At 46.9% G+C, this 25,572-nt stretch overlaps 1 protein-coding gene across 3 annotated transcripts in view; it reads left to right on the top strand.

Moving 5' to 3' along the window:
- Window positions 1-793: 793 nt before the first annotated feature.
- PTPRN2 (protein tyrosine phosphatase receptor type N2) overlaps window positions 794-25,572 on the top strand; it is a 766,821-nt gene continuing 742,042 nt past the window's right edge. For 2 of the 3 annotated variants that reach the window (XM_047094888.1, XM_047094887.1), the window contains exon 1: window positions 794-1,059. In XM_047094888.1, the coding sequence (XP_046950844.1) occupies window positions 942-1,059 (118 nt within the window). In that variant the 5' untranslated portion in view covers window positions 794-941. The remainder of the gene's footprint in view (window positions 1,060-25,572) is intronic. The other variant, XM_047094886.1, reaches the window with a different exon arrangement.

Here is a 25,572-nt window from a genome sequence, read left to right as displayed (position 1 = left end):
GAAAACGACACCGACATTATGAACCCAATCAAAGCCTCAAATCTAAAATCTTCTCTTCATGCAGCAAGCTTCTATTTACCCACCCCTGAACCCTGAGCTGCAGTGAAGATTTTCACTTAAAAGGCATTTCAGGCATTTTGATTTAAGTTTTTGTGTTGTCAGGATTATTATTACTTTAAAAAAATGTTTTTAATGTTTTTATTTATTTTTGAGACAGAGAGAGACAGCATGAGCAGGGGAGGGGCAGAGAGAGGGGGAGACACAGAGTCTGAAGCAGGCTCCAGGCTCCAGCCACAGGGAAGAAACCCATGGAAACCTAACCTTTCCAGGTTGTGAAATCGTTCGGGTGATCACACGGGAATTCCGGGGGCCTGGTTAGTCTCTCAGGTCTCTGAGGTGGTTGTGTGGGGTGCTCAGCATTGAGAGGGAGTTGTGTTCCATGTTGACAAGTCCCACTTGCTACTGGTGCTCATTCCTTAAGCCTCAAAGCGAAACCTTCTGTGGCTCGTCCCCTGTCTGACGTCTGTCATGCCCTTTCTCCCTAACTGCCGAGTAGCAGAGACAGGTGTATTGTCCCTCTTGGTCTTTGTTGATAAGGCGTTTGGAGTAAAGCATATTCGGAATGTCTTGTCTTCAGAGTACTGATGGCACAATTGAGATCAAACATTATGTTGGGAAAGTGACCAGTGAGGATAAGCAGTGACTCAGCTTTGGCCTGGATGGTGAGAGCCAACTTGGCAGAGAAGTGTGTCCTGGGAAGGGCTTGTAGTGGCTGGCCTGAGCGGCACCTCTCCTGCAGATGAGATGGGAAGAACTCTCAGGAGTGTGAGGGAGGCAAGATGGGCAAAGCCACCTTTTAGAAGTCCAGTGGTGAGTTCTGGAACATTCATCACAGCACAGAACTGTTCCTGACTGGCGCCCAGGCACTGGACACCTGGGGGATGGGTAGGGACACCTCCTTCGGGCATCTCTGGGCGAGGTGTCCCTCCAGCAAGTGCTGTCAACTGGCTAGGAGTGGGAGTGGTCACTTCTACAATTGGGGCTGCATAAAGCTGACAGGTAGGCAGTAGGAGTTTATCATTCATACTGTTGCTTGGGTTTTTTATATGTGCACTCAGCATTCATATCTTGAGAGGAAGTTCCTGAGGCTTTCTGTAGAGAGCGCATCAGGGTGCCCCACAGAGCTTGGTAAATGCTCTGTGGTGGGGAAGACGATAAGCACCATAGCTGGGAACTTCCTGCTCGATTGGCCAGTTGATTGGTCTGTTCCTCGACAGACCAGGGACTGTTGCACGAGTCCCTGTGAACCCTTGGGCTCCAGGAGCTCCTGTGGTCTCTACACAGTAGCTCAGTGTTCAGACAGAACCGGCAGTAATGCAGGGGGCCCAGGACAGGGCACTTCGGGCACCTCCTCTTCTCCTGAGGAGCTTTCCCAAACATGGGGGTCAAGTTTGTGGATGGACATGTCCCTTTTCCCCTCTAACTTTGTAGTTTTTATTTAAAAATTTTTTTTGTTTAATGTTTATTTATTTTTGAGACAGAGAGAGACAGAGCATGAACGGGGGAGGGGCAGAGAGAGAGGGAGACACAGAATCGGAAGCAGGCTCCAGGCTCTGAGCCATGAGCCCAGAGCCCGACGCGGGGCTCGAACTCATGGACCGCGAGATCGTGACCTGAGCCGAAGTCGGACGCTCAACCGACTGAGCCACCCAGGCACCCCATAGTTTTTAATGCAGTGTAAACGGATTCTAAGAACAAGCATGTTTATATGATCTGTGAAATGGAACGACTGGACTGCTTGGGTGTTTTGCCTTCTCTGTTCATGTAAGTGAACAACCTGTAAGTGCACCCTGAACACTTTGGCTTCTCAAACCCAGGTAAATATTTAGGCAGCAGGTTCGTTAGGATGAGTTCAAGCATAGTAGTCCTTTATTATGGCTGGGGTGGCAGTGTGCTAGAATTGAGGCTGGGGTTTTATGATTGCTTTCATGGGATACAAATTTCTTCAGTTATTTTCCCAAAGATGATATTTTAATGGCTCATCAGTTTTATGTTTTCCTGAATTCTCTGAAGGTTGTGCACCTCTTGGCCAGGACAGTTTATTTTTATCCGCTGCTTTCTGGGAGGTTGTTTATGAAATGTACGTTTCCATTCACCCACAGCGGACTGTTTGCTTTGTCAGAGTGTTACCCGGCGTCTTCCTTCGTTCTTCTGTGAGTGTGAGGTGCCGGGCCTGGGCTCACGCGGTTGAATGTGGCTCACAGACTCGAATCGAGGGGGTGAGGCCATTTTCTGCCCCCATTACTGGTCCACAGGGTGTGGGTTGCCGCCAGTGGGTGTAGTGAGACTGTTCAGATTCCTGTGGGACTTGATTGGACTGACATCAGGAGGAGCGCTCCGCAGACTGTTCCTGGGATGGCTGCACGACAGAGCTCAAGTAATGGAGCATGGCTCAGAAGCTGTTATCCAAAGTACCCCTGTGGGAAGGGAGCACATAATTTGCACATGCTTCTGGAGAGCCACTGGAACTGCTGTGACTTGGGACATTAAATTCAGTGTGAAGACCTGAGCTTCATTGGCCAGAGTACTGCTTAGGGTTTCTTGTTTGAGACACAGTCTAATTTTTGGTGTTTGTTTTTGTTTGTTGTTGGCCTTCTGGCAGGAGCTAGAGTTAGTGTGTTTCCCGTTGATGTGCTTGCCATGCAGTGTGAATGCCACTGCTATCAGAAGTGCTTTCTCAGGGGGCGCCTGGGCGGCTCAGTTGGTTGAGCATCCGGCTTCAACTCAGGTCATGATCTCATGGCTCACGAGCTCAAGCCCCATGTTGGGCTTGCTGCTATCAGTGCTGGGCCCGCTTTGGACCCTCTAGTCCCCTCTCTCTGCCCCCGCCCTCTCTTTCTCTCAAAAATAGATAAAACATTAGAGGAAAAAGAAGTGCTTACTCAGTTTACCACCATTCTTTGAGCAAAAAAAGGAGACAAATGAGTTCCATTTGTGACTATAAAGTTTCTTATTGGTTTTTCCTTTATTTTTTAAATTAAAAAAATTGGAATATAGAACAGTTCCAAATTCTTTGACTTCTGGATTATTTTGGCATTGGTCAAGGAAATAGTCAGTTATGCTTAAATTACAAAGACTTGATTGTAAATACAATAAAACCTTGGTTTGTGAATATAAATCATTCTGGAAACATGCTTGTAATCTAAAGCACTTGTATAGCAACGGGAATTTCCCCGTAAGACATAATGGAAGCTCAGATGATTCATTCCATAACTCAAAATATTCATATAAAAGTGATTGCAATGCTGTAATATAATACAAAATAATAAGGAAAATACAAAATATAAAGAAAAATAAACAAATTAACTTGCATTTACCTTTGAAAACCTTTGTGGCTGGTGTGAGGGGGACAAGAGAGAGGAGGGCTATTGTGTAGGACAACTTTCAGTATCACTAATGGAATTACTGCTGTCTTTTGGCTCAATGGAATCTTTTTCTGCACGGGGACCATTGTATATGCTCACACGGATGTTGACTACAGTAAAGTATTCATAAACTCTTGTCAGAGACTGTATTTAATGTAACTGGCAATAAGGCAGCAGAGGAAAGGGTCTATATCTGCAGGCGGCCTGACCTAGAATGAAGCAAAGGACTGTCCACAGGTGCTTGGAAGTGACAAAAAATACACTAATACTAGTTTTTGGCACCTTCCAACATTCTGAAAAATCACTGATTTCTGCCAAACACCATGGCCTGAGCACCTGAGCGTGGGAGACAATCACCCACAATCCTGCAGCAAGAGAGACAGAGAGACAGAGAGAGACAGAGAGAAGAACCATTGGCTCAGTTGTGATCATGTGACATTCGGTGTCATGTACTACTCATATTGCAAGAAGTTGCTCATTTATGAAGTTAAAATTTATTAGAAATATTTGTTTGTCTTGCGGAACATTTGCAGAACAAGTTACTCATGAGCCAGGGTTTTACTGTTCTTATATATATATGTAAAGTTGTTGTTCCTTTGTGCTTTTCCTGTCCCTCCAGCTCATGCTGTCACATGTACATACACAGACGTGCACGTTTTGAGGTGACTTGACCACTTGGTCACCCCACTGCCACCACCATCATGTCTGAGCTGTTATGAATGAATGCCGCCATCATGAACTGTAAAGGGAACTACACGACTCTGGATTTTTTTCCTTTTCTCCTGAAAAGGGAGGGGAAATGGAGGTTTTACTGGTAAAGTATATCTCAGGAATATGTGTGTTCCTTTTCCTGTGCTACCAGCTTTTTGTGGTGGGTGATTCCAACCACTATGCTCTCTTTTTTCATTCTGTGTGATGATCTCTTTCCTTGTTCACGGGCTGATCCTGCTTCCTTCTGGGGCGGGCCCAGGTGTACCAGAAAGCAGCCACCCACTGACTCCTGTTATGGGAAGTCAGGGGTATCTGTCTGTCATGAGCCTCAGGGAAGGCCCCATTCAGATGTTCCTAGAAGTTGTGATCTCTTTAGGAACTCAAGGACATTCGTTTCCACAAAGTGGAAAGCCTGGTGTGAGTAGGTGGTTTGAGAAGGGCCTAGGTCCATGGACAGTCATGTCATGAGAGGAAGTTGCTGGGGTGTCTGGGTGGCTCAGTTGGTTGAGCATCTAACTCTTGGTTTCAGCTCAGGTCATGATCCCAGAGTTGTGGGATCAAGCCCTGCATCAAGCTCTGTGCTGGCAGTGTGGAGCCTTCTTAAAATTTTCTCTCTCTCTCTCTCTCTCTCTCTCTCTCTCTGCCCCTCTCCTCCACTTTTTTTCTCTCTCTCTCTGTCCTTAAAATTAAAAAAAAAAAAAAAAAAGAAATAAAAGAGGGAAGTTTCTGGCCAGGCCACGAGTATCCTTGGCTTTCAAGCCACAGAGATGTGGGGCCTTAAGGTTAGCACCCTGGGCACGGGGATGGCATCTTAGGGCAATTGTCTTCATGCCATCTCCAGGAGGCCTTCTGTGAGCCATGGTCTCTGGCTGTTACAGACAGTGGGGCTAGCTGGAAGCTGGAGCTCAGGGTCTGGCAGAGGTGCTTGCCCGAGGTTAGGGAGGAGAGGAAGGCCCATCTGCCACCTGAGTGGGGTGCTCTGGACTAAGCAATACTCGTCCTGAGTGAAAGGATCTTTAAAATCCCCATAATCATTTAATTATACTACATAGTAATTAAATGTTGCATCTATTAACATTCACATCCCCAAGAAGTTACAGCTAAGGCTTCTCTCAGGAGGGAAGGAGAACAGAAAGTGCTGCTTCCTGGCCACAGACAGCCCTGTGTGGGCACAGTGGAGGAGGAGGAGGCAACACCTGTTCCCATTTCCGCAGAGATCTGCAGACAACTGTAGAGCAGGAGGAAGGTGAGTTTGGCCTCGAGGGAGTTCAGTCTATGTGTCTGGATTCTTTCTCTCTTTCCTTTCTTAAACCCAGAAAGGGTCAACAGGGCCAAACAGATTGGAATTCTGGCCTGGTGCTGGGCTCCTTGAACACGCATCCTGCAGGACCGAGTCTCTTATCCCTGGTGCTGCCTTCTGCTGCCACTGTGTGCTGCCTGACAGTTTTGTTCCACATAGGTGGCCATGTATTCTCCTTGGCAGATGCCCAGCTTCCAAAATAGCTAAACCTTAACCTCTGGACCACTTCCCAGAAGCAGCTTTCATTCTGCAGAAGCACATGCTTTGCCCTGAAGGTTTGCTGGGCAGGGAACTTGGAGCCTGGAGCTGGAAAGGCTGTGGTCTGCTCGCTTCCTTGGCTGGGACTCTGGGCCTACGATTTCTCAGTGTGCTGGTCAGTCTGACATTTTACTTTAAAGTCCTTGGTGATGATGAGCCAGAGTCCAGCCGTGGCTGTCCTTCAGGGGACTGCAAAGGACAGGCATCAGGTCTCCCTTTTGAAAGGCAGTTGGATCCTTGCAGTAGTTCTACAGATGTCTGTTTCAGACTTTCTCAAGTGAGAAAGCTGACCTGATTGGGGAGCACCTCTTGAGCATGCCCAGTAGCACCTCGCCTTCTCCCAGCATTTCCCCTCTCTGCTCACCCCCTGCCTCTGTCTTCCCAGGTGGGGGGCCAGCCCTCAGTCCCCTGTGCTCCATTTCTCTCCTTCCTTGTGGTAGAACTTGACAGAAAGCTCTCCACCATTGATCTCATTTATCTCCCACTGTATGGGTTCCCCAAGGCTGCTGCAATAAAGCACCACAGACAGAATATCTTTCCATGGTCTGGAAACTGTGGGTCTGGGACCAAGGTAGTGGCCAGCCTGCTTTCTTCTGAGGCTCTGTGGGTGATCTTTCCAGGCTCTCACCTGCCTTCTGGTGGTTGCACCCATCCTTGGTGATCCTTGGCTTATGGAAGCATCACACCAGTCTATGCCTTCCTTTGCACATGTGTGCCTTCTCTGTGTGTGTGTCCAGATTTCCCTTGTGTAGGAACGCAGTCTTGTTGGAGTGAGGCCCACCCTAATGATCTCATTCATCTCAGCAAATTGCATCTGTAGTGACCCAGTTTCCAAATATGGTCATGTTCTTAGGTTCTGGGGATCAGGGCTTCAATCTGTGAATTTAGTCTGTAACACCCCAACTTTCTTCTTACTCCTCAGTGGTGTGGTTTGATTTTTCACCTCTCTGATGGAGATTTACATTTAAAGGCTGTGGCACCTTCTCTCTGGCCACTTGGCCAGTCTCCCTGCCTCATATGCCTGGCCTTGTGCTACCATCCGCGTGCTCCCACCTCCTGCTTCTGTGTGGCAGGGACACCACACTCGGCTGCTTGTGGGGTTGTCCTGGCCTCTCCTAGTTCCTTCTTTCCTGCGATGTCTCTTCCTGGTTCCCTAGATGCACGCCTTGCCTCCCTCATTCTTGTCTCGCTCTTCTGAGGGCTCATCTTTCAGCTTTCCGGATGCTGGCAGCCACCTTGATGCTGGAAAGGTCCAAATCTGAGTGTTGTCTTGTCCTCTCATCTAAATCCTTGGCTTCCTGATCATCTTAAACACAACACATTCAAGGGGTGTCTGTCATTAGTCCTTACCCAGTGGCACCTCTGTTCTCTCCGTCTCCATGTCCATTGCTTATGGAATCCGATCATGTAGAAGTGAAGGATTAGGCTGGCTAGAAGGAAGATCTTGTGTGATGAGCAATGTTACAGAGGAGGAAAGTGCACATGCTCATGAGAAACCAGGAAAGACACTAAATTCTGTGAACAAAGCTAACCCATTGGGTGCTCTGTTGGGCCCGAGCACCTGGCTAATTCGCCCAGGGCCTGCTCCTTTACAGACACCACTCTCTGCTCAGTTCCTGTCCACAATTGCATTACCTCTAGCTTGGCCCATGTCATCAATGCACTGTTGGTTCATTTAGATCCGCAGTGGTACACGCACACCCTCCCAGAGAGTAAGTGATTCTGATGTGGACTGTCTTTTCTAAGCCATTACCCACCCATCAAGGTATTCTTGACAGTTGTTTGCAAATTGATTTTGGGATTATTATCACTTTTGTATTTTGCTGGGTAGGTACGCATAGGTCTCACTGCTAAATTCAGAAGTGGGGAGGAAAAACGATTTAGTAGAAAGCGGTCAACTGGCTGGAAGCAGGGGGCCTGGTTGTGCATCTCGTTCAACCCCTGACTGTGGGGTCATGGGCAGTCACCAAACCATGGAATTGGTCCAGATGCTCTCTCAGGACCCTTTGGACAATAGCAGTTGTACTTTATTTATCATTTGTATAGTGGTTATGGCATAAGGCTTGTTTTTGTCAACACCAGAATGTATTTAGTTAATTCACAAGAATCCATGCTTTCCAGGGTCGGCCTTGCCTGCCTTCTGCACCAGTATCTTAGCACGGTGCTTGGAACAGAGTAGATGCTCTGTAGATACTGGCTTTATGAACAAATGAGTCAAATTTTTATATTCCCTCTTTGAAGGAAATAGGGGGCAGATGTTTTTAATCCATTTCTCCTTGACAGCTGTGTGGTTAAGTCTAGCAGGGTCACTTGTGGCGTCAGTGTCATTTCAGAGAGATAAGCCTCTGGTTACCACCTCACAGAGGAGCAGCCCTAGTGAGGGTAGCCAAGAACTACATCTGCATGACTCACGTGTGTCTGAAATCTGCACCTGAACTTGAAGTCTAGATCATGCTTAGTGGCCAGTGCGTTCCTAACTATCAATAGCAGGAAAGAAATCACACACGGAAGGTGGGGTCTTTGGAAGGTACTGAGCGGGCAGGGAGTTCACGCTCTGGCTCCAGAGAATCTTTCACTTGATGATAATACTTTGCATAAAGACTAACATGCTGGACTTTCAATAATAGCCAAATTATGGAAAGAGCCTAAATGTCCATCAACTGATGAATAAAGAAATTGTGGTTTATATATACAATGGAATACTACTTGGCAATGAGAAAGAATGAAATATGGCCTTTTGTAGCAATGGGGATGGAACTGGAGAGTGTGATGCGAAGTGAAATAAGTCGTACAGAGAAAGACAGATACCATATGTTTTCACTCTTATGTGGATCCTGAGAAACTTAACAGAACACCATGGGGGAGGGGAAGGAAAAAAAAGAAGTTAGAGAGGGAGGGAGCCAAACCATAAGAGACTCTTAAAAATTGAGAATAAACTGAGGGTTGATGGGGGGTGGGAGGGCGGGGAAAGTGGGTGATGGGCATTGAGGAGGGCACCTGTTGGGGTGATCACTGGGTGTTGTATGGAAACCAATTTGACAATAGATTTCATGTTAAAAAAAAAGACGAACATGCTGGGCTGTAGAGGGCCCACATGGGTTTACGACAAATTTTGTCTGGGGTTGAAACGGTCAGAGACCCATAGAATTTTAGAACTAGATGTGACTTTAGAAATTATGTATTATTTACTGATGAGCGGTCCAGAGCCAGGATGGTCAGATAACTCCTTTGCTTCCTGCAGTTGGTAAGGTACCAGCTGGGGTCAGGACTCAGATTCCTGGCAGGCTGAGGACACCCCAGCCCCCATCCTCTGGAGGCTTCAGCAACTGTGGTTCTGAGTGGCTCCCACAGAGAGAACCCACATGGTAGGATAATGGCCGTGACACTTAGAGTGCCATTCTGGGAGAGACGAGAGGAGTCTGGTTGAATCCTCTATCTCTGTTAAGCTGAGTGAAATCTCTGGGTGAAAACAGCAGCAGTGTCATCATGGATCCCTGCGGCAGCCCCTGGTGTGCACAGGCTTCCCATAGCTCGTCTCATCCGTTCCTCTGCCGGCCTCCTGAAACATGGCCTCAGTCCAGGTGGGGAACCAGGAGAGCCCAGGGGGACTTGGTTGGTTGGTGGCTGAGGAAGGAAATCTTCTCTTACCCTGTGCCACTCTCCCCTTTTTTGTACTTTGGTTTCTGTTGGTTATACATTTTTTAAAATAATGAGCTATAAGCTTAAAAAAATATGAATGCTGCTTTAAATGACGTTGTCACCATCACACAAAATAACTAGAGGCTGTGCAGAGTTTAGGGTGATGGAAAGTCAGAGTTGGAACTGCTGCTCCTGACGGGGCCCTGCTCCTGTGGCCCTGCCCCACTGGCCCTGTTCCTGTGGCCCTGCCCCAGTGGCCCTGCTCCTGTGGCCCTGCCCCAGTGGCCCTGCTCCTGTGGCCCTGCCCCACTGGCCCTGCTCCTGTGGCCCTGCCCCACTGGCCCTGCTCCTGTGGCCCTGCCCCACTGGCCCTGCTCCTGTGGCCCTGCCCCAGTGGCCCTGCTCCTGTGGCCCTGCCCCAGTGGCCCTGCTCCTGTGGCCCTGCCCCAGTGGCCCTGCTCCTGTGGCCCTGCCCCAGTGGCCCTGCTCCTGTGGCCCTGCTCCAGTGGGCTTTGCCTGAAGGATCCTCTGGCTGCAGGTAAGAACCTGCTTCAAGCATCCAGGAAAGATTGCTGTGAAAACCGTGTTTTGAAGAGCATGAACTATTTTATTTTATTTTTAATTTTAGTAGGTTTCACACCCAGCCTGGAGCCCAACACGGGACCTGAACTCGCGACCTGAGTTGAGATCAAGAGTCAGATGCTTAACTGACTGAGCCACCCAGGTGCCCCGAACGTGGACCATTTTAAATTGTAGCAGAAAGACACTCCACCTGAATTGACATAAATAATAATTTTTGTGAAGGAGTAAACCATTAGGTTCTTTAAATTTCAGTGATAAAAAGGCATTTCGTGATAATTTAACCAACTCTTTCCTCTCCCAGCCCAGCCCATCCTCTATCTCACTCCCATTCCATCAGAGGCTGGGTCATGTCTACGACCCCAGACCACACTTTCCTTAGAGGGCTGGAGCCCTTTGACCTCTGCACATTGTGCTTTCCTTGGTGGGGCAGGGGAAGGGTCAGCTTCACAGATGGAAATGTATTCCTTTCTCGGCTGTGTTGTTGTTTATAAGAAGAGATGTCAATGTTGAGCTAGGGACAGCCTAGGCATTTAAAAAATCTATGTGGCCTCAGGGAAGTTCATCCCATTGCAGTGTTTCCCCGGGGCACACAGCCTTCCCAGGGCTTGTGTGTCTGGCAGAGGGGTGATGACACCTACAGGGAAAGCTGGTTTTAGTGTAACGAGAAGTAGACTTGGAAGATGTGATGACTACAGGTGATTTGGTTTGTGGGGCACTACAGCACTGGCCTTTCCTGGAACAGGCAAGAGGAGGCCTGTAGGCACCTTCTCCTCGGGCGAGTGACTCTCCCCCTGGGCAGCTGGGACCTGGAGAAAGTCCTCACATTTACTGAGAAACATATCGGTAGCACTGGGGAAGGAGCCCCTCTTCTCCCTTGGGGACAGTGTGTGGCCACTGGATCCTTGAATGCTTTCAGAACTGAGTTCCAGAATCATCCAGACCAGTGGAGAGACTGGCCCACCTAAGATCCCAGAGCTGCCCTGAACACAAAGACTGTGTGCAGACCAGTGTGGTGGTCAGTGAGAGCCCAGATGTGAGCCAGACTAAGGCCTGTCTGGCCAGTCCTGGAGTCCCCATCTGTGAGGCCAGCTTTGGACTCTGTTCTAGAGGCATCTAGAATCCATTGAAGGTATTTCAGCTCATAAGTGATAAATTCCCTTTTACATTTTCTAATAATGATTCTGGCTGCTGAGTGGGCAGTGAGATGAGTCAGGAGTCAGAGCAGCAACCAGTGGGAAATGGTAGTGGAGAGGCGGAGAGTGGACTGTTTCAGAGATACCCAGAGGAGAGAGTGGTCAGACCTGCTGGTTGTAGGGAGTTAAGTAGAGGGTCATGTTCTGTACTTCCTGTGTGTGGCTGTGTTCTTCAAAGAGGGCACTGCTGCCCTGCTCTCTTTTCTCCAAGGGTGAAAAGAGGGTAGAGGGTGCTGAGCACAAGCACAAGGTGACAGGCAGATAGAATTAATGGAAAGTACCTGGAAATTTGAATAAGTGCATGTATCAGCTCAAACGTGAGGTGCGGAGTGGATAAGTTAAATCCCACTTGGGCTTTTTCCACAGGCTGCCTTGTCCAGGTCAAGCTGCTTGTGGTTTTGCTTTGTCTGTGATGTACAGGCCACCTTTAGGGGAAATGGCCAGTGTGGGGCCCTGCTCTTATGTGGATCACTGAGGACAGCGAGATGGTGGGAGGTAGGGTAGCCATGCCCCTGGAAGAACCAGGGAAGGAGTGGTGGGTGGTGGTCTCAAGAGGGGACACCGCACAGTGGAGTGACAGATGCCTTCTCGAGTTTGGAGACCATCCTAGCTCAGAGGGAATAGCTGTTGTTTCTGAGAACAGAATTGAAAGAGACTTCAAGATAAGGAAGGGCAGGGGCACCTGACTGGTTCAGTCGGTTAAGCATTTGACTTTTGGTTTCAGTTCAGGTCGTGATCACCGTTCATGACTTCGAGCCCCACCCTGGGCTCTGTGCTGACAGTGCGGAGCCTGTGTGGGATTCTCTCTCTCTCCCTCTCTCTCTGCTCCTCTCCCTGTGGTCTCTCTCTCTCAAAAATAAAAAACAAACTTAAAAAAAAATAAGGAAGGGCAAACTTTCCAAGAATTAGAGCCCTTAAACTTTGAACCAGCTACCACCAAGCAAAGGGTACAGTCTTTTTTTTTTTTTTTTTTTAATTTTTTTTTTCAACGTTTATTTATTTTTGGGACAGAGAGAGACAGAGCATGAACGGGGGAGGGGCAGAGAGAGAGGGAGACACAGAATCGGAAGCAGGCTCCAGGCTCCGAGGCATCAGCCCAGAGCCTGACGCGGGGCTCGAACTCACGGACCGCGAGATCGCGACCTGGCTGAAGTCGAACGCTTAACCGACTGCGCCACCCAGGCGCCCCGCAAAGGGTACAGTCTTAACTGCAGGCCAGAGCACCGTCGGTCAGGTCCTTCAGGACGGTGTGTGTGCAGCACCCACTCATCCGTGCTGTCTTACTCACTTGTCTACCCACGCATCACATATTTCTGCAGCCCTTGCTCTGTGCCAGGCCTTGTGCTGTGGGGCACTCCCAGCACTTGGGAATGTTCTGGACTAATAGAGAGGCACCCCCCATCCCTGCTACTACAGCACGGTGCGGCGCATGTGTTGAGAGGAGCAGGTGTGAGAGAGGGGTGCTATAGAGATGGGAATGGCTGAAATTGCGACGTGGGAGAGGGTTGAAGTCTTCCACCCAGAATTCGACTCTGAAGTGGGAGCTTTTTCTGGGGCCCACGAGCAGCTCAAATAGGCAAGAGTGTGACTGTGGGTGGGACAGGCAGTGAATGTGGACCACTTAGTAAGAGGCACTTGTTCCATAGAGCTGGACTCTGCATCTGGGATTCCTGGTAGAGTCTGGAAATACGTTTTAGGAAGCATTATGGATTCAGGCTGTGCGTACGTAGAGAGACCCAAGAGAGCATATAACGTATGCTCTGGTACAAGTCTGGCAGACACCAGTACTTCAGTGACGTGTAGATGAGACACAGGGACTGGGAAGGGTTGAGGAGTGATGTCAGGAGCTGTACAGCTGGGAGGGGTGGGGTCATGGGGGCCACGGAGAGGAGAGGTATCAGGCGCTTCCCTGAGCCGTCCGGGAAGGTGACAGTGGGAGTCAGCCGTGAGACCCCTGTGTGGAGACAGTGAGAGATGTGCAGAAAGCAGTTGAATCGAGTGGGAAGTGGTTCTTTCTCAGGTCAAGATGTCATGCTTTGAACACTAAAATCACTGGCAGGGAAAATACCAACATGTGCTAAATACCTCTGTGTCAAGTTGGGATCTCCTGCTTTCTCCCCATATCCACTCACCCCTCTCCATGATGCTCTGGCTTTCTGTTCCTACTTTTCCTGATCATCTCTGGTGTTACTGTATCTTTAAATGCTCATCAAAAATTATTTAGACAAGAAACAGCACTAGGGGAATAAAAGAAAAAGGATGCAGTGTGGAGGGGGTTCCTGTTTTCTGATAATTTTCTCATTGGCTTGTCAGAGACTTTCATGATGAAGGAAAGCAAGTCCAGAGAGGTCGCCAAACCACACACGTGCCAGTGACAGGTTAGGCAGGTAGGTGATACTTTCCTTGGGAGAAGTCAATCACGAACATTGCATTTGTGAGGTATTTTTCTGTTCTTACTTTATTTAAAAAAAAAATTGTGTCTCTTGAAAGGTAAATTTTTAAAATGGCCTATCTTTTAACTTTGAAATTCTACAAAGTGTTTCTGTTTTTTTTTTTAACCAAACAGATGGGGGATATTGGTCCTCTTATGTTCTCTTTTCGTAAATATTTTCAAACCATTTCATTACTTTTAAGTGAGGAAGAAGTCAACTCAAGTAAACAGCTGCTTCCATGTTCATGGGTGATGTGTTTGCGAAGTACGGGTGGGTCTTACCTTTGCTTCCCGTGCGCTGGCCCCTGGGCCTTCAGAGGGACCTGGGAGGAGGGCGGCTGTTCTGCGAGTACTGTTCTTGCTACTGAAATGATTGGCCAGTGGGAGCCAGGCCGTATCCTGGGTGTGGGAATGTGTCACGTCCCTCAGAGATGCCCCACGCTGGACACAGCTGAGACAGATCTCCTTCGTGGGCCACGTGGGTTCAATTGTTCCATAAAGCTCTGAGGAACAAAAACAGCTCTGCCGGCCACACTCATGCAGGGACTCCACAGCACCTGTGGGTCCTCCTGATTGGCTCCTGTGCTGCTGTCCCGGGCTCGTCCCCACGCAACCCTGTGTTCTCTGTGTGAGTCCTTCTCCGTTACTGGTGTGTGTTCAGGAGCCCTCCGCTGAGAGCCAGCTCTAGGAATAGCCAGCACCTGTAGTGAGGTGAGGAAGCCCACGGGGGATGATTAGGGCCTGCTGGGTAATCATTCCTGGCTTCTGTCACCTCCGTCTCGGTGATTATAGCTTCCACTTTGTGGATCTGCGTGTGTAATTCCAGGTGTAGCCTCGCAGAGTGCTTACACTTCAAGGATGAGCCGACCTTTGTGGTCTTTCTGGCCTGATGGGTGGAGTGAGCGGGCAGTCAAAACCACACCTTTCAAACTTGTGAGGAAATCAGGATCGTTTCCTGAACCTCTTTATCCAGTGATTTTTATAAATCCAGGAACTGATAACCTGTAGAATTTTTCGTATTACAAAGGTGATAACATGTTTCTTGAAGAAAATTTAAAGCATAGATAAGCAAAGAAGAAAAAATAAAATGCTAATTATATTCCTACTGCCCAACATAGAGGACGACTGGCAAATTTTGGTTCTGCTTTTTACACCTTAGATAGCTTATAATATTATACATCATTTTTGATGGTTTCGTAAATTGCACTGTGTCTATACTGTATATACACATGTATTTATTATTTTTATTTTCTTTTTTTCAGTTTTTTATTTAGATTCCAGTTAACATACAGTGCAGTATTGGTTTTAGGAGAATTCAGTGATTCATCCCTACAAAATGTATTTATTTTTGAAAAACTTTTTTTTTTAGGACAGTTGTAGATTTACAAGAAAATTGTGAAGATTGTATAAAGAATTCCCATACACCCTACACCTAGTTTCCCTTCTTATTAAGATTTTACATAAGTACAGTATATTTGTTACAATTAACGAACAAGTATTGATACATATTATGAACTATGAACCAGTATTGATACATATTATGAACTAAATTCTATACTTTATTTGGATTTCCTTAGTTTTGATGTAATGTCCTTTTTCTGTTCCAGGAATCCATCTGAGATGCCATTTTATATTTGGTCATCCTATCTCCTTAGGCTCCTCTTGAACATGACATTTCTTAGACTTCCCTTGTTTTTGGTAACATTGATAGTTTTGAGAAGTGCTGGTCAGGTGTTTTGCAGAATGTCCCATAATTTGGATTTGTCTGATTCTTTTCTCATGATTAGACTGGGGTTTTGGGTTTTAGGGAGGAAGACCACAGAGGTAAACGCCCTTCTCTTCATATCATGTCAGGGCTACATATCGTTAATATGGCTCCTCTCTGTGGATGTTGACGTTGATCTCCTGGCTGAGGTGTGGTGGCCAGATGTCTCCTCCATAAAGTCACTCTTCTCTCTGCTTTCCACACTGTGGAAGGAGCTTGCTAAGCACAGCCCACACTTAAGGACTAGGAATTATGTTCCCTCTCCTCAAGGGTGAAGAATCTACATAAAGTATTTGGGGAATTCTGCACAGATTTAATTCTTTCCCCCGTTAATTTATTCAATCATTTCTTTTACACTTTGGGTTACAATCCGATACTACTTTATTTTTTTTGCTCACATTTTCCAGCTTTGGTTCTTGGGAGCTCTTTCAGTTGCTTTGTGAGTCTCTGAATCCTACCATCATTGTGGAATTTTTTTTTTTTTTTTTTTTTTTAGCACTGCCTCACTTAAAAAATTCTTTTTTTAAATGTTTATTTTTGAGAGAGAGAGAGAACACAAACGTAAGCAGGGGAGGGGCAGAGAGAGATGGAGACACAGAATCCGAAGCAGGCTCCAGGCTCTGAGCTGTTAGCACAGAGCCCAATGCGGGGATCGAACCCACGAACCATGAAATCATGATTTGAGCCGAAGTCAGGTGCTTAACCGACTGAGCCACCCAGGCGCCCCTCACTTTTTGACACTACAAGGTACTTCAGGCTCATCTGGTGTATTTCCTGTCCTATCCTAGAATTTGCTGTTTCTACAAGTAGCCCTCATTCCTTTTATTTGAAAATGTGTAGAAACTGAGTGCGAGGGGTGCTCACTGCTGCTGGGGTGTCATTGCTTCCAGAATACTTAGCTGACAAGCAAGGAGATACATGTGTGAATGTGCACATGTCTACAAACATTTCTGTCTGTAATTACATATCTATATCAAGCTTAACTTGAGCCTCTACTGTCTTCAATTCCAGCCCGACACTGCAGGGACCATCTCAGTCTTCTTCCCTTGATTCTGCTTCTATACCAACAGTGAGGACACTGGTTCCCACCACCCACTCCTGTTTACTTAATCGTTGGATTTCAGGGTCTGTGAGTAGCCAGCAGGGTCGGAACCATTGGTTTGCACTCCTTGGGGAGCAGCTTTATCCACTAGAGCACAGGCTTCCCTCATTTCCTGAGTGATTGGGGTCAGCATCCTTCCCAGCATTACCAGCACAGCTGTACTCTTCTGTCACACTCTTCATTCCTTCCTGGGGTCCCCTGCCTCCCTGTTGATGTTTTGTTAAATTTGCATTCACTGAGATTCATCTTTGTGCTGTGAAGTTCATTGGGTTTCAGTAGACGCTTAAGAGTCAAGTGTCCACAACATATTGAGAAGTTTCCCTGCCCTACAAATTTTGTGCTTTACCTACTCAAGCCTCCCTCCCCTCTGCTTGGACCCCTAGCAACCACTGATCTCTGTTTTTGCCTTTTCCAGAGTTTTCAGACTGATTCTTTCACCTAGCACTCTTCATTTAAGAATGACTTATTTCACACACTGTGATAACAGCCCTGCTCTGCCCAGGGGCCCAACCTGCCCACTGTGTTTGTGCTGACTGACCCTCTGGGGCCTGCAGAGACCTCATGTTGAGCCGGAAGCCCTTGGGTGCCATTTGCATGTTATCTGCAGCACAGTGCTGTGCATTAGACCTGCCTGTGCAAGGTTTTCTTTTCTTACGTGAGGCCCATAGAGTGTCTACTGAGCTGTGTCCAAGAGAAAATGGCACCTGGCCTGTTTGGATGGTGTCCTTTCATGTGGCTGCAAGATGTGCACAGTTTAGAAGAACTGGAGGGACAAAGCACTTTCGTGATTGGTGGGTTCTCTCTCAGCTTCCACCGTCCTCATAAATTGGTGTTCTCTGTGTGTTCATATCTCAGTAGGTGACCTCTGTCTAGTCATTTAAATGGGATCACCAGGCCATACTGTTCCACGTAGGCCCTGGGATAGGATGAGGATGGGGTCTAATACGGAGAGTGGCCCTCATGAGATGTGGTTGCCAGTCCCGATGTCACTTCTCTCAGCTGCTTCTTTGTTTGGGTGCGGGGGAAGGAGGGAGAGTGTGCCACGGCAGGTGCGGACGAAGGTCTGCAGCGATTCACACCTAAGAGGAATGGGTGTCGAGTCCTGGATATCAGAAGAAAAATTAACCTGGCATTTTCTGCCATCCCCAAGTGCTGGCCAACTGTTTCGATCTTTTGACTTGAGAAAAAGAAGTTCAAAATTGCCTTTCAGTTGCAGTTGTGTTACTCAGGTGAGAGGCTTTGTGAACCACACGTGGTCTCATACATGGGAGAGGAGGGCTCGCTGTGGGAGGACTCGTGATGCAGCAAACATGTCTTGGTTCTCCTAGTCTCCGCTGACCTGACGGTAACGTTGCTTGTCACTTTTCTTACTAAGTAATTGTCTCTGAAAAGAATCCTGTCCCATGCCATCGAAGTCTTTCTGATTTTCTTTCGTTCTCACATCTGACCTGTTCGTAATTATCTTTCTCCTCCTGTTCCTCCTCCTTTTTGTGTTTTAAAGACCACGGTAGTTTTTCCTATGTTCTAGTATCCTGGTGTTTTTCATCAGATGGTGGAATTTCTGGTGTCTCTGAGCCATTTTACTATTTTAACACAGAAAAGAGAACCCAGGTGACAAGCACAAGTTAAAATGGATGGCAAAGAAGGGAAGAATTAATTGTTTTTAATGAAATCTTGTAAAAGATAAAACAGCTTTATCCTCAATGTGTGAGAATCAGAAAGAGGGAGGGGGAGGTGTTTGGGGGTAAATGAGGCTTTTGTGGGGCAAGAATGTGAGAATTTATTACCTTGCTCATTTACATACTCTGTTGAACACCTGTTGTGGGTTGAGTATGTGAAATAAAGTCTCCTCAGAGCACCCCAGACATCTAGGTTATTCTTTGTCACTGGGGCTGCAGGACACCCAAGAAGGAAAAGCTAAAAATGCAGAGTCATAAAATTGAAAATATATCAGGTATTCTCCCAGAGAACTAGACCTGGGGTTATGTCCCTTAGCACTCACAAAACAAAGCAAGTTTGCTAGAATGTTCTCGAAACTTTGGGAAATAGGGGCCCTGAAACATTACTAGGAGGTTGTTACTAATTTGCATGATGACAATATTCTCTCCTTAGGGACTTCTGGGGAATGGAATACTGTATTTCACTTGTGTTTGTCTGTAAAAGACCTTGGATAAATGCTTACTGCATGGGATTACAATTTAAGGTGCACATCATTGCTCACAGCACTCCGCTAGGCATGGAGCAGAGTTGCACGTCACCCATGTTTCTCTTATGCAAACCTGTAGACAAATCTGCTAGTGTGTCACCTTCAGGTCTCCGCTGCTTGTGGCCGCCCAGGGCCTCACGCCACCATGCCAACCCCAGACAAAGGAAGGAGCTCATCCCAATTTCTTCACTGCATGCTGTCCGTTAGTCAGCCCTGCCTGCTGGCTATGTGCTGGCATTTCACCTTTTCCTATGGTGTGTTGTCAGCAGAACCCATAATGCAGATGTAAGTGAGGCTGTGGAGGTTAGAAATAAGGAAAATAAATTTGGAGGGTTGATTTCCACACTTATGCACTGTGTGGTCCTGCTTTCTGCAATCGTACTGAACTCTGGTTCTGCCTGGGTATTTAATTCTGGTTGATAGAGAGGAAAATTGGGGTTGGACTTTAAGTTCTACATTAGCCTGAAGTGAATCATAGAATTGACTACCAACAATGTGCTTGTACCCTCCAGGGGGGTGTGCAGGTTTACATGGGGAGATTCAGGACATGCATGTTGATAACTGTCCTATTTCCTTGTCTGGAGGAAGAATCCTTGGGCCTGCACCCCAGGATCCAACAGCTTTGACAAAGATCATAAAAGGCACATTGTTGCAGGCTTTTACCAAAGGTGCTATTTAACCAGCCCTGGACATGGTCACAGGAAGGAAAGGCCTTCTCGTGGTCATCTGCTTGCAGCCCCCTGCTGTGGGAACTGCTTGTCACCTTCTCTCTCTGACAGTTACTCGCTCTCCTGTCCCCCTCGCTCCCTCCTTCCCTTCACCTTCTTGCCTTTACAGACTTCATCCACCCCCACCCCAGCACCGGTTTTTACCTCCAGAATTCATACCTGTCCCATCTCTTCTGGAGCTCACACTTCCCCAGTATGCTTGGTGTCATCTCCTGAATGTCCTGGTCCTTCACCCTCCACTGAACTGAGCCAGGCCCTTGCCTCCTCCTCTTCCTCCTGGCTCTCCTCTTTCCCTCCACCTCATGCATCCTTCTGTTACCAAGTCAGAGCCATACACCATCACCTTGACCCCAACCTCTTCCTCCTGGCCCAGACGGTCCACTTGTTCTCTGTTCCCTTCCTTCTGGCCAGCCCTACATACCAGCTACCAGGTGGGTCTTCTCTGATGGTGAGTAGGTACACAGCCCTTACCCCTTCCTCCATAGCTTGTGAATATTGGTGTGGCTTGGCTTCCTGCTTCTGCTCACTGTGGGATGTCCCCTGGATAGTTCTGAGCCCTGTCTGTGCCTAAATCCTTGCGCTGTAGGGTGGCTTCTGTCATGTGGGGGTCTCCATGGAATGCCTGTCCCCCTCCAGAGCTAGTCTACCCTCTTTTCTCTGCCTTTTCATACCTACTTCCTCCAAGTCACTTTCCAGTGTCCCTCAGCTAGATGTACTAGAGTTTTCTGCTATGCCTGCCTATCAGAGTGGGAATCCCTTGTATCAGTTGGTGAGTAGTACAGACCAAAGCACCCCAAAACTTAAAGCAGTAATCCTTTATTATTTCTTTGGGGTTTCAGCTGCTTTAGGCCGGGTCTGCCAGAGGGTATCTGCCCACATATCTCTCCTCTTCCTCCTGGAACCCACCGGCTGGTGCAGGCATGTCCTTACCACAGTGACGGCAGAGGAGAGAGGGGGAATGTGCAAATACACTAGGCCTTTTGAGGCTCAGAACCGGTAAATACCGCTGCCCCATCTCACTGTGATGCCAAAGCAAGTCACACAGTGAAGCTGGAATCCAGGGGTAGGGCCTGTAGGCTGTGAGAGGGATTTCGGAGGCTGTGCCTGGAAGGTGGGTAAAGAATCAGGTCATTGGGGCACCTGGGCGCTCAGTCGGTTGAGCATCCAACTCTTGATTTTAGCCCAGGCCGTGATCTCACAGTTCACGAGATAGAGCCCTGCATCAGGCTCTTCACTGACCGTGCATCCTAGTGACATCCTAGTGGCAGCTCCTGTTTATTGTCACATACTTGGTGAGCCTCTCTTGTATGTCAGGCTGTCATGGAACTTCCATTCAGGTGAGAGAAGGTGAGCAACACAAGATAAATACAGTACTGCTTTTAGACACGCCGAGTGCTGTGAAGGGGGTTGGAGTTGGGTCAGTCACCTGATCCTCTCACCCTTCTCTAACCCTCCTAGACATCTACATACCCCGCTCACTCTCTTGTCTTCAAGCGGGGGGATGTGCCTGTCCTTCATTTCTCTGTTGCCCCTGAGGCAGCGTAGGCCACGTGTCGTAGTTGTAGCTGCTGTTTATTGGATGCCACTGGTGTGCCGGTGTTAGCACCGCCCTTGACATCCCTAAGGACCCAGCATCTGGCCATATTTTGTCCACATATACAGGTGAAATCATTGAGGCTTGGAGGTTAGGGAGGACTTCAGGGTCACCAGCGGCAGGGCACCCTACTTCTAGCTTCTCCTCCCCTTTCCACTCCACTCTCTGGCTCTTCCTTTTCCTCACCTCGCTGTGCAGCTCAGGAATGAAATCATCTAAGCCAGAGGCAGATTCAGGAGTACATGCTTTCAAATTAAGTGTGCTTTTGTTTTTCAGCTTAGGATTTTTCTTTTGATGATGATTTTCTTTTAAAGGTTGCTTATTTATTTTGAGGGAGAGAGAGCATGCAAGAGTGGAGGAGGGGCAGAAAGGGAGAGAGACAGAATCCCAAGCAGGCTCTGCACTGTCATTGTAGAGCCCAATGTAGGGCTTGAACTCATGAACCGCGAGGTCATGCCCTGAGCTGAAATCCAGAGTCAGATGTTTAACTGATTGAGCCACCCAGGCACCCTGATGATTGTTTTTTAACTTCATGAGACTTTGGACTGCCCTTGTAGCAAACTGGGTGACTTGGACATCCCCAGGGTGTTCTACTGTATATACTTAGATGTTACACTGGAGAAAGAACAGCTTGGGAACTGGTCAGAGGAGATAATTGTGCATAGCACATAACCACCATGCTTTTAATGCATCTTGGTGGTTCATGATGTGTGTTAAATTACATTAGAGATCCTAAAACGTGTCCTAGGGGCTTCATTCTGCCAGAAGTGCCTTGTGAGCTTATTTTATTTTATTTATATATTTTTTTGACTACTGATATTTCAGATTCATGCCCCAGTAATGCAGGAGGTGGGGAAGGAGGATAGGTCCCTGAGTGACAGGACAGTAACACTCTTCCTGCATGCTTTAGTTTATAAGATGCTTCAACCTCTGTTATGTCCTTGGGTTCTCCCAGCAACTCTCCTAGGTAAGGAGGGGTGAGATTTAATCTTTTAACAAACTGAGAAGCTGAGGGGTCAAGGCACACTTCTATTATGTTGATGAGAGGCAATTTGTAAACATCTTTCTAAAATCTTACACATAACACCTTTAAAAAATCTGGGGTTCTTTTTTTTTAGATTTTATTTTTAAGTAATCTCTACACCTAGTGTGGGCCTTGAACCTACAACCCCAAGATCAAGAGTCACATGCTCCACCGACTGAGCCACCCGGGTGCCCCTGAGGTTCTTTTTGTAGGAATTGATCCCGAGGGGAAAGAAATTCGAGCTATCCCCAAGGACTAACAATCCGGATTGCTGGTTATGGTGTTATTTTTAATGAGGAAAATTGGAAACCATGTAAAGTTACTTCATGAGAGAATTGGTTAAATAGATTATGTGCAAGTATAGAATTAATTATTATGTGGTGATTAAAATTCATCATGGTGAGAAATATCAAGGACAGGGAATTGTTTACAGTGTATTAGAAGTAAAAGGTGCGGCCTGTTGGGATGAGCACTGGGTATTGTATGGAAACCAATTTGGCAATAAATTTCATATTAAAAAAATAAATAAAAATCAACCAATAAATTTTGTTTTCAGTGATAAAAATATTTAATGAAACATACACATGCAAGGTGATTGGACATATATTTTCAGTTGTGACCTTTCAGTTGTGTAAATCAACAAAAATTTGATTAAAAAAAGAAGTAAAAGGTGCGGGTTATAAAATTGCATGTACAGGATGATACCAGTACTTTTAAAGGTTTTTTTAAAGTTTATTTATCTGTTTTGAGAGAGAAACAGTGTGTGCCAGCAGGGGAGGGGCAGAGAGAGGTAGAGAGAGAGAACCTAAGCAGGCTCCATGCTGTCAGCGCAGAGCTCAATGTGGGGTTTGATCCCACAAACTGCAAGACCATTACCCGTGCCGAAACCAACTGAGCTACCCAGTTGCCCCCAATCCTTATAGATATACAAAGAAAAATGACTGGAAATAGGGGTGTTGTTTCTGGGTGAGGAGGTCACTAGTATTACTTTCTCGTTGTGATTTTCTGCATTTTCTTAACTTTCTAGGCTTTTATGATATGAAAAATCTCCAATAATAGTTTAAGTAAGCAGGTGAGAGAGAATGTGTAGTTTGTCCACAGCCACATGCTGATTTCTAGAACCTTCTATTCCTAAGCAGGAGCTCTTTACAACACTTCACGTTGAACTTTTGGTGTTCGGTGCTATCATTTCTGTTTTCTCATCACCACAGAGCTCAGCTCATTGCTCTTCAGAGGAGTGCAAAGAAGGGATGCTTCCATTTTGGAAAAGGCTAACCTGGTGAGAAGGGGCACAAGCTCTGGCCTGCAACCGACCCCGCCTCTCCAGCCTTCCTTTTCTCTCTCTTTCCTCGGCTCTCAGCCAGCTTCATCACTCTCCAGTACCCTGGAGGGAGGTAGCCATGACTCAGATACAGATGGGAAGGATCTGTTTATTAATTTGCATGGGATGCACAGCTGGGAATCCAGAAAGACTTAGGGTGGGATTGGGAGTCAAGTAGGAATGTGATGTCTGAGGGAACAAGGACAGAGTCCTGCTCTTGGGGTTGGGAGGTTGGTGGTGGAAACGGTACAGGATGATCCAGGCTAGAGGGAGGTGGTTCCACTGTGGATCTGAAAAGGAAACAGCTTGTGTTCTAACATGAAGTCAGAACGCCATGGTGTGATGGGGTCCTGGAGAGGCTTAGTGCTCTGGGTGGTGGAGTCCAGGTTTGGGGGTGCATGGCTGCTCCTGTGAGAACCTTGTTGTAGGCAAGGCCACTCACATGTTCCACGCAAGCTCTAAGCCAGTGCAGCGAGAAGGAAGGACTCTGAGGAAAGTGGTGGGCCTGGCAGCTTCAGAGCCAGTAAAGGCGGTTGTGTCCTGGTGCTGCAGTGGAGGTGGGCCATGTTCCCATGGGATCCTTTGATTCCTGCCCGTTTCTCCAAGCCAAGTTTCTAACCCCCTTTTGATTCTATAAACAACCTCTACTCCTTTTAATAAGCCAGGGCTAGCTAAGTTTTTTCTGTAAATAGGGTTCTTTAGACCCCTAGTCTCTGTCACAACTCTTCAACTTAGCTGTTGCAGGACAAAAGCAGCCATAACAAGATGTAAGCAGGTGGGTGGGCTGTGCTTCAATAATTTTATAATTATTTGTATAATTATTATTTATAATAATTTGTAAATTTTATTTACAAAAACGTAGGGCTGTGTTTTGCCTGCCCCTGAGTAAGCCAATTTTTTTTATGCTGGAATCTACGAGAGTTGAGTCCTCTCTCTGACCTCCAGGCAGCTTGATGGACTCCAGCTCTCATGGTAGGAGGAAAGAGTCAGAACAAGGGAAAAGAATGTCTGTTCACCCAGGTGGCTGTACCACTCCTGAACCTCTGTTTAATTCTGATGAGTGCACCCATCCTAGGGTAGATCCACATGAGACAGGCAGTGTTGAGAGCGGAGAAGTTAGATTGGCAAAATGGTATGAAATCATATCATGTGAAATAATTGGCCATATTTAAGTTGAAGAAGAACAAACTTACACATTGGAAAGGCTGTCCTGTGGAAGGGGGGGTGGGAAGGGAACATGCATTCACTGAGATACTGTGCACCTATCACTTTGCTGGGTGGTTTGTTATCTCATTTCAAGAGGGAGAAGCTTTGCTCTGCATCATGCTAAGTATTGTAAGGGTTTGTAATGGAGGTTTCTAGGAGATAAGCTTACACTTAATAGAATAAAACCTTAAAATATTCAGAACTATCCCAACATGGATTTCCTCCTTAGTCACGAGTGATATTTCTATCTGGGCTGGTGTATATCCCACAGCTGAGTGGCTCACCCAGGGATGATGCCTCATTGGAAACAGGTGTAGCTCCTTCAGGCATGGAACTTTCTCACAGCTTACAGCTCTGCCTCTTACCCACAAAACAAGAGTAGCTAGTGTGCTTGTGCTGGAGGGTTGAAGCGAAATCCCAACAGTTTTAAGTAAATTTGTTTCCTCCCAGGATTCCTGCCTCCCAGACCTAGAATGTGGGACGATTTGAAAGAACAAAACCTTGCCCTTGGATTGTATGGGGTTAACCACAGGGATACCCAGCAGAAGGCAGGCTGTTCTCACACTTACAATTAGTCCATTTATCATGTCCTGGGTGAAGGAAGCCAAGTGTTGGGCCTTCTGAGCTGTGGCTGCTGTCTGCTGGTACTTAGAAGACCAAACGGTTCTGAGATATTAGGAGGCGCTAAGCAGTGCATTGTTTGCTTGGCCTCAACAGAGGACAGAAAAGGATTTGAGAAGAAAATAAATTAACCTGGATGAGATTATAGAGGAAAGAATTATTTTCATGAGGAAATAGTGATCATATTCCCTGTGTGGTCTCAGAAAGTGGGTTGTTACTTGTTTATGTGTGCATGCACAAAGATGTCATGGTTAAAAGATGTCAAAATAACGAAAATAGAAAATACTAGACTAAACAAATGATAAAATTCTCATTACAGGAAGAACTCCCAGTATCTTTAGCACCTAATACACATATGAATTTCATTTATTTAAAAAAAAGTATTTTAAGTAATCTCTATGCCTAACGTGGGGGCTCCCATCCCCAGGATCAGGAGTTTGCCTGCTCTTCCAGCTAAGCCAGCCAG

This window comes from Lynx rufus, unplaced genomic scaffold, assembly GCF_022079265.1.
Source record: "Lynx rufus isolate CCGP_SWC_20201006 ecotype Redwood Valley unplaced genomic scaffold, mLynRuf1.p SCAF_4, whole genome shotgun sequence".
In the NCBI taxonomy this organism is placed as follows: Eukaryota; Metazoa; Chordata; class Mammalia; order Carnivora; family Felidae; genus Lynx; species Lynx rufus.
The sequence above is the reverse complement of the archived record's forward strand: the minus strand, read 5'-3'. Positions and strand labels throughout refer to the sequence as shown.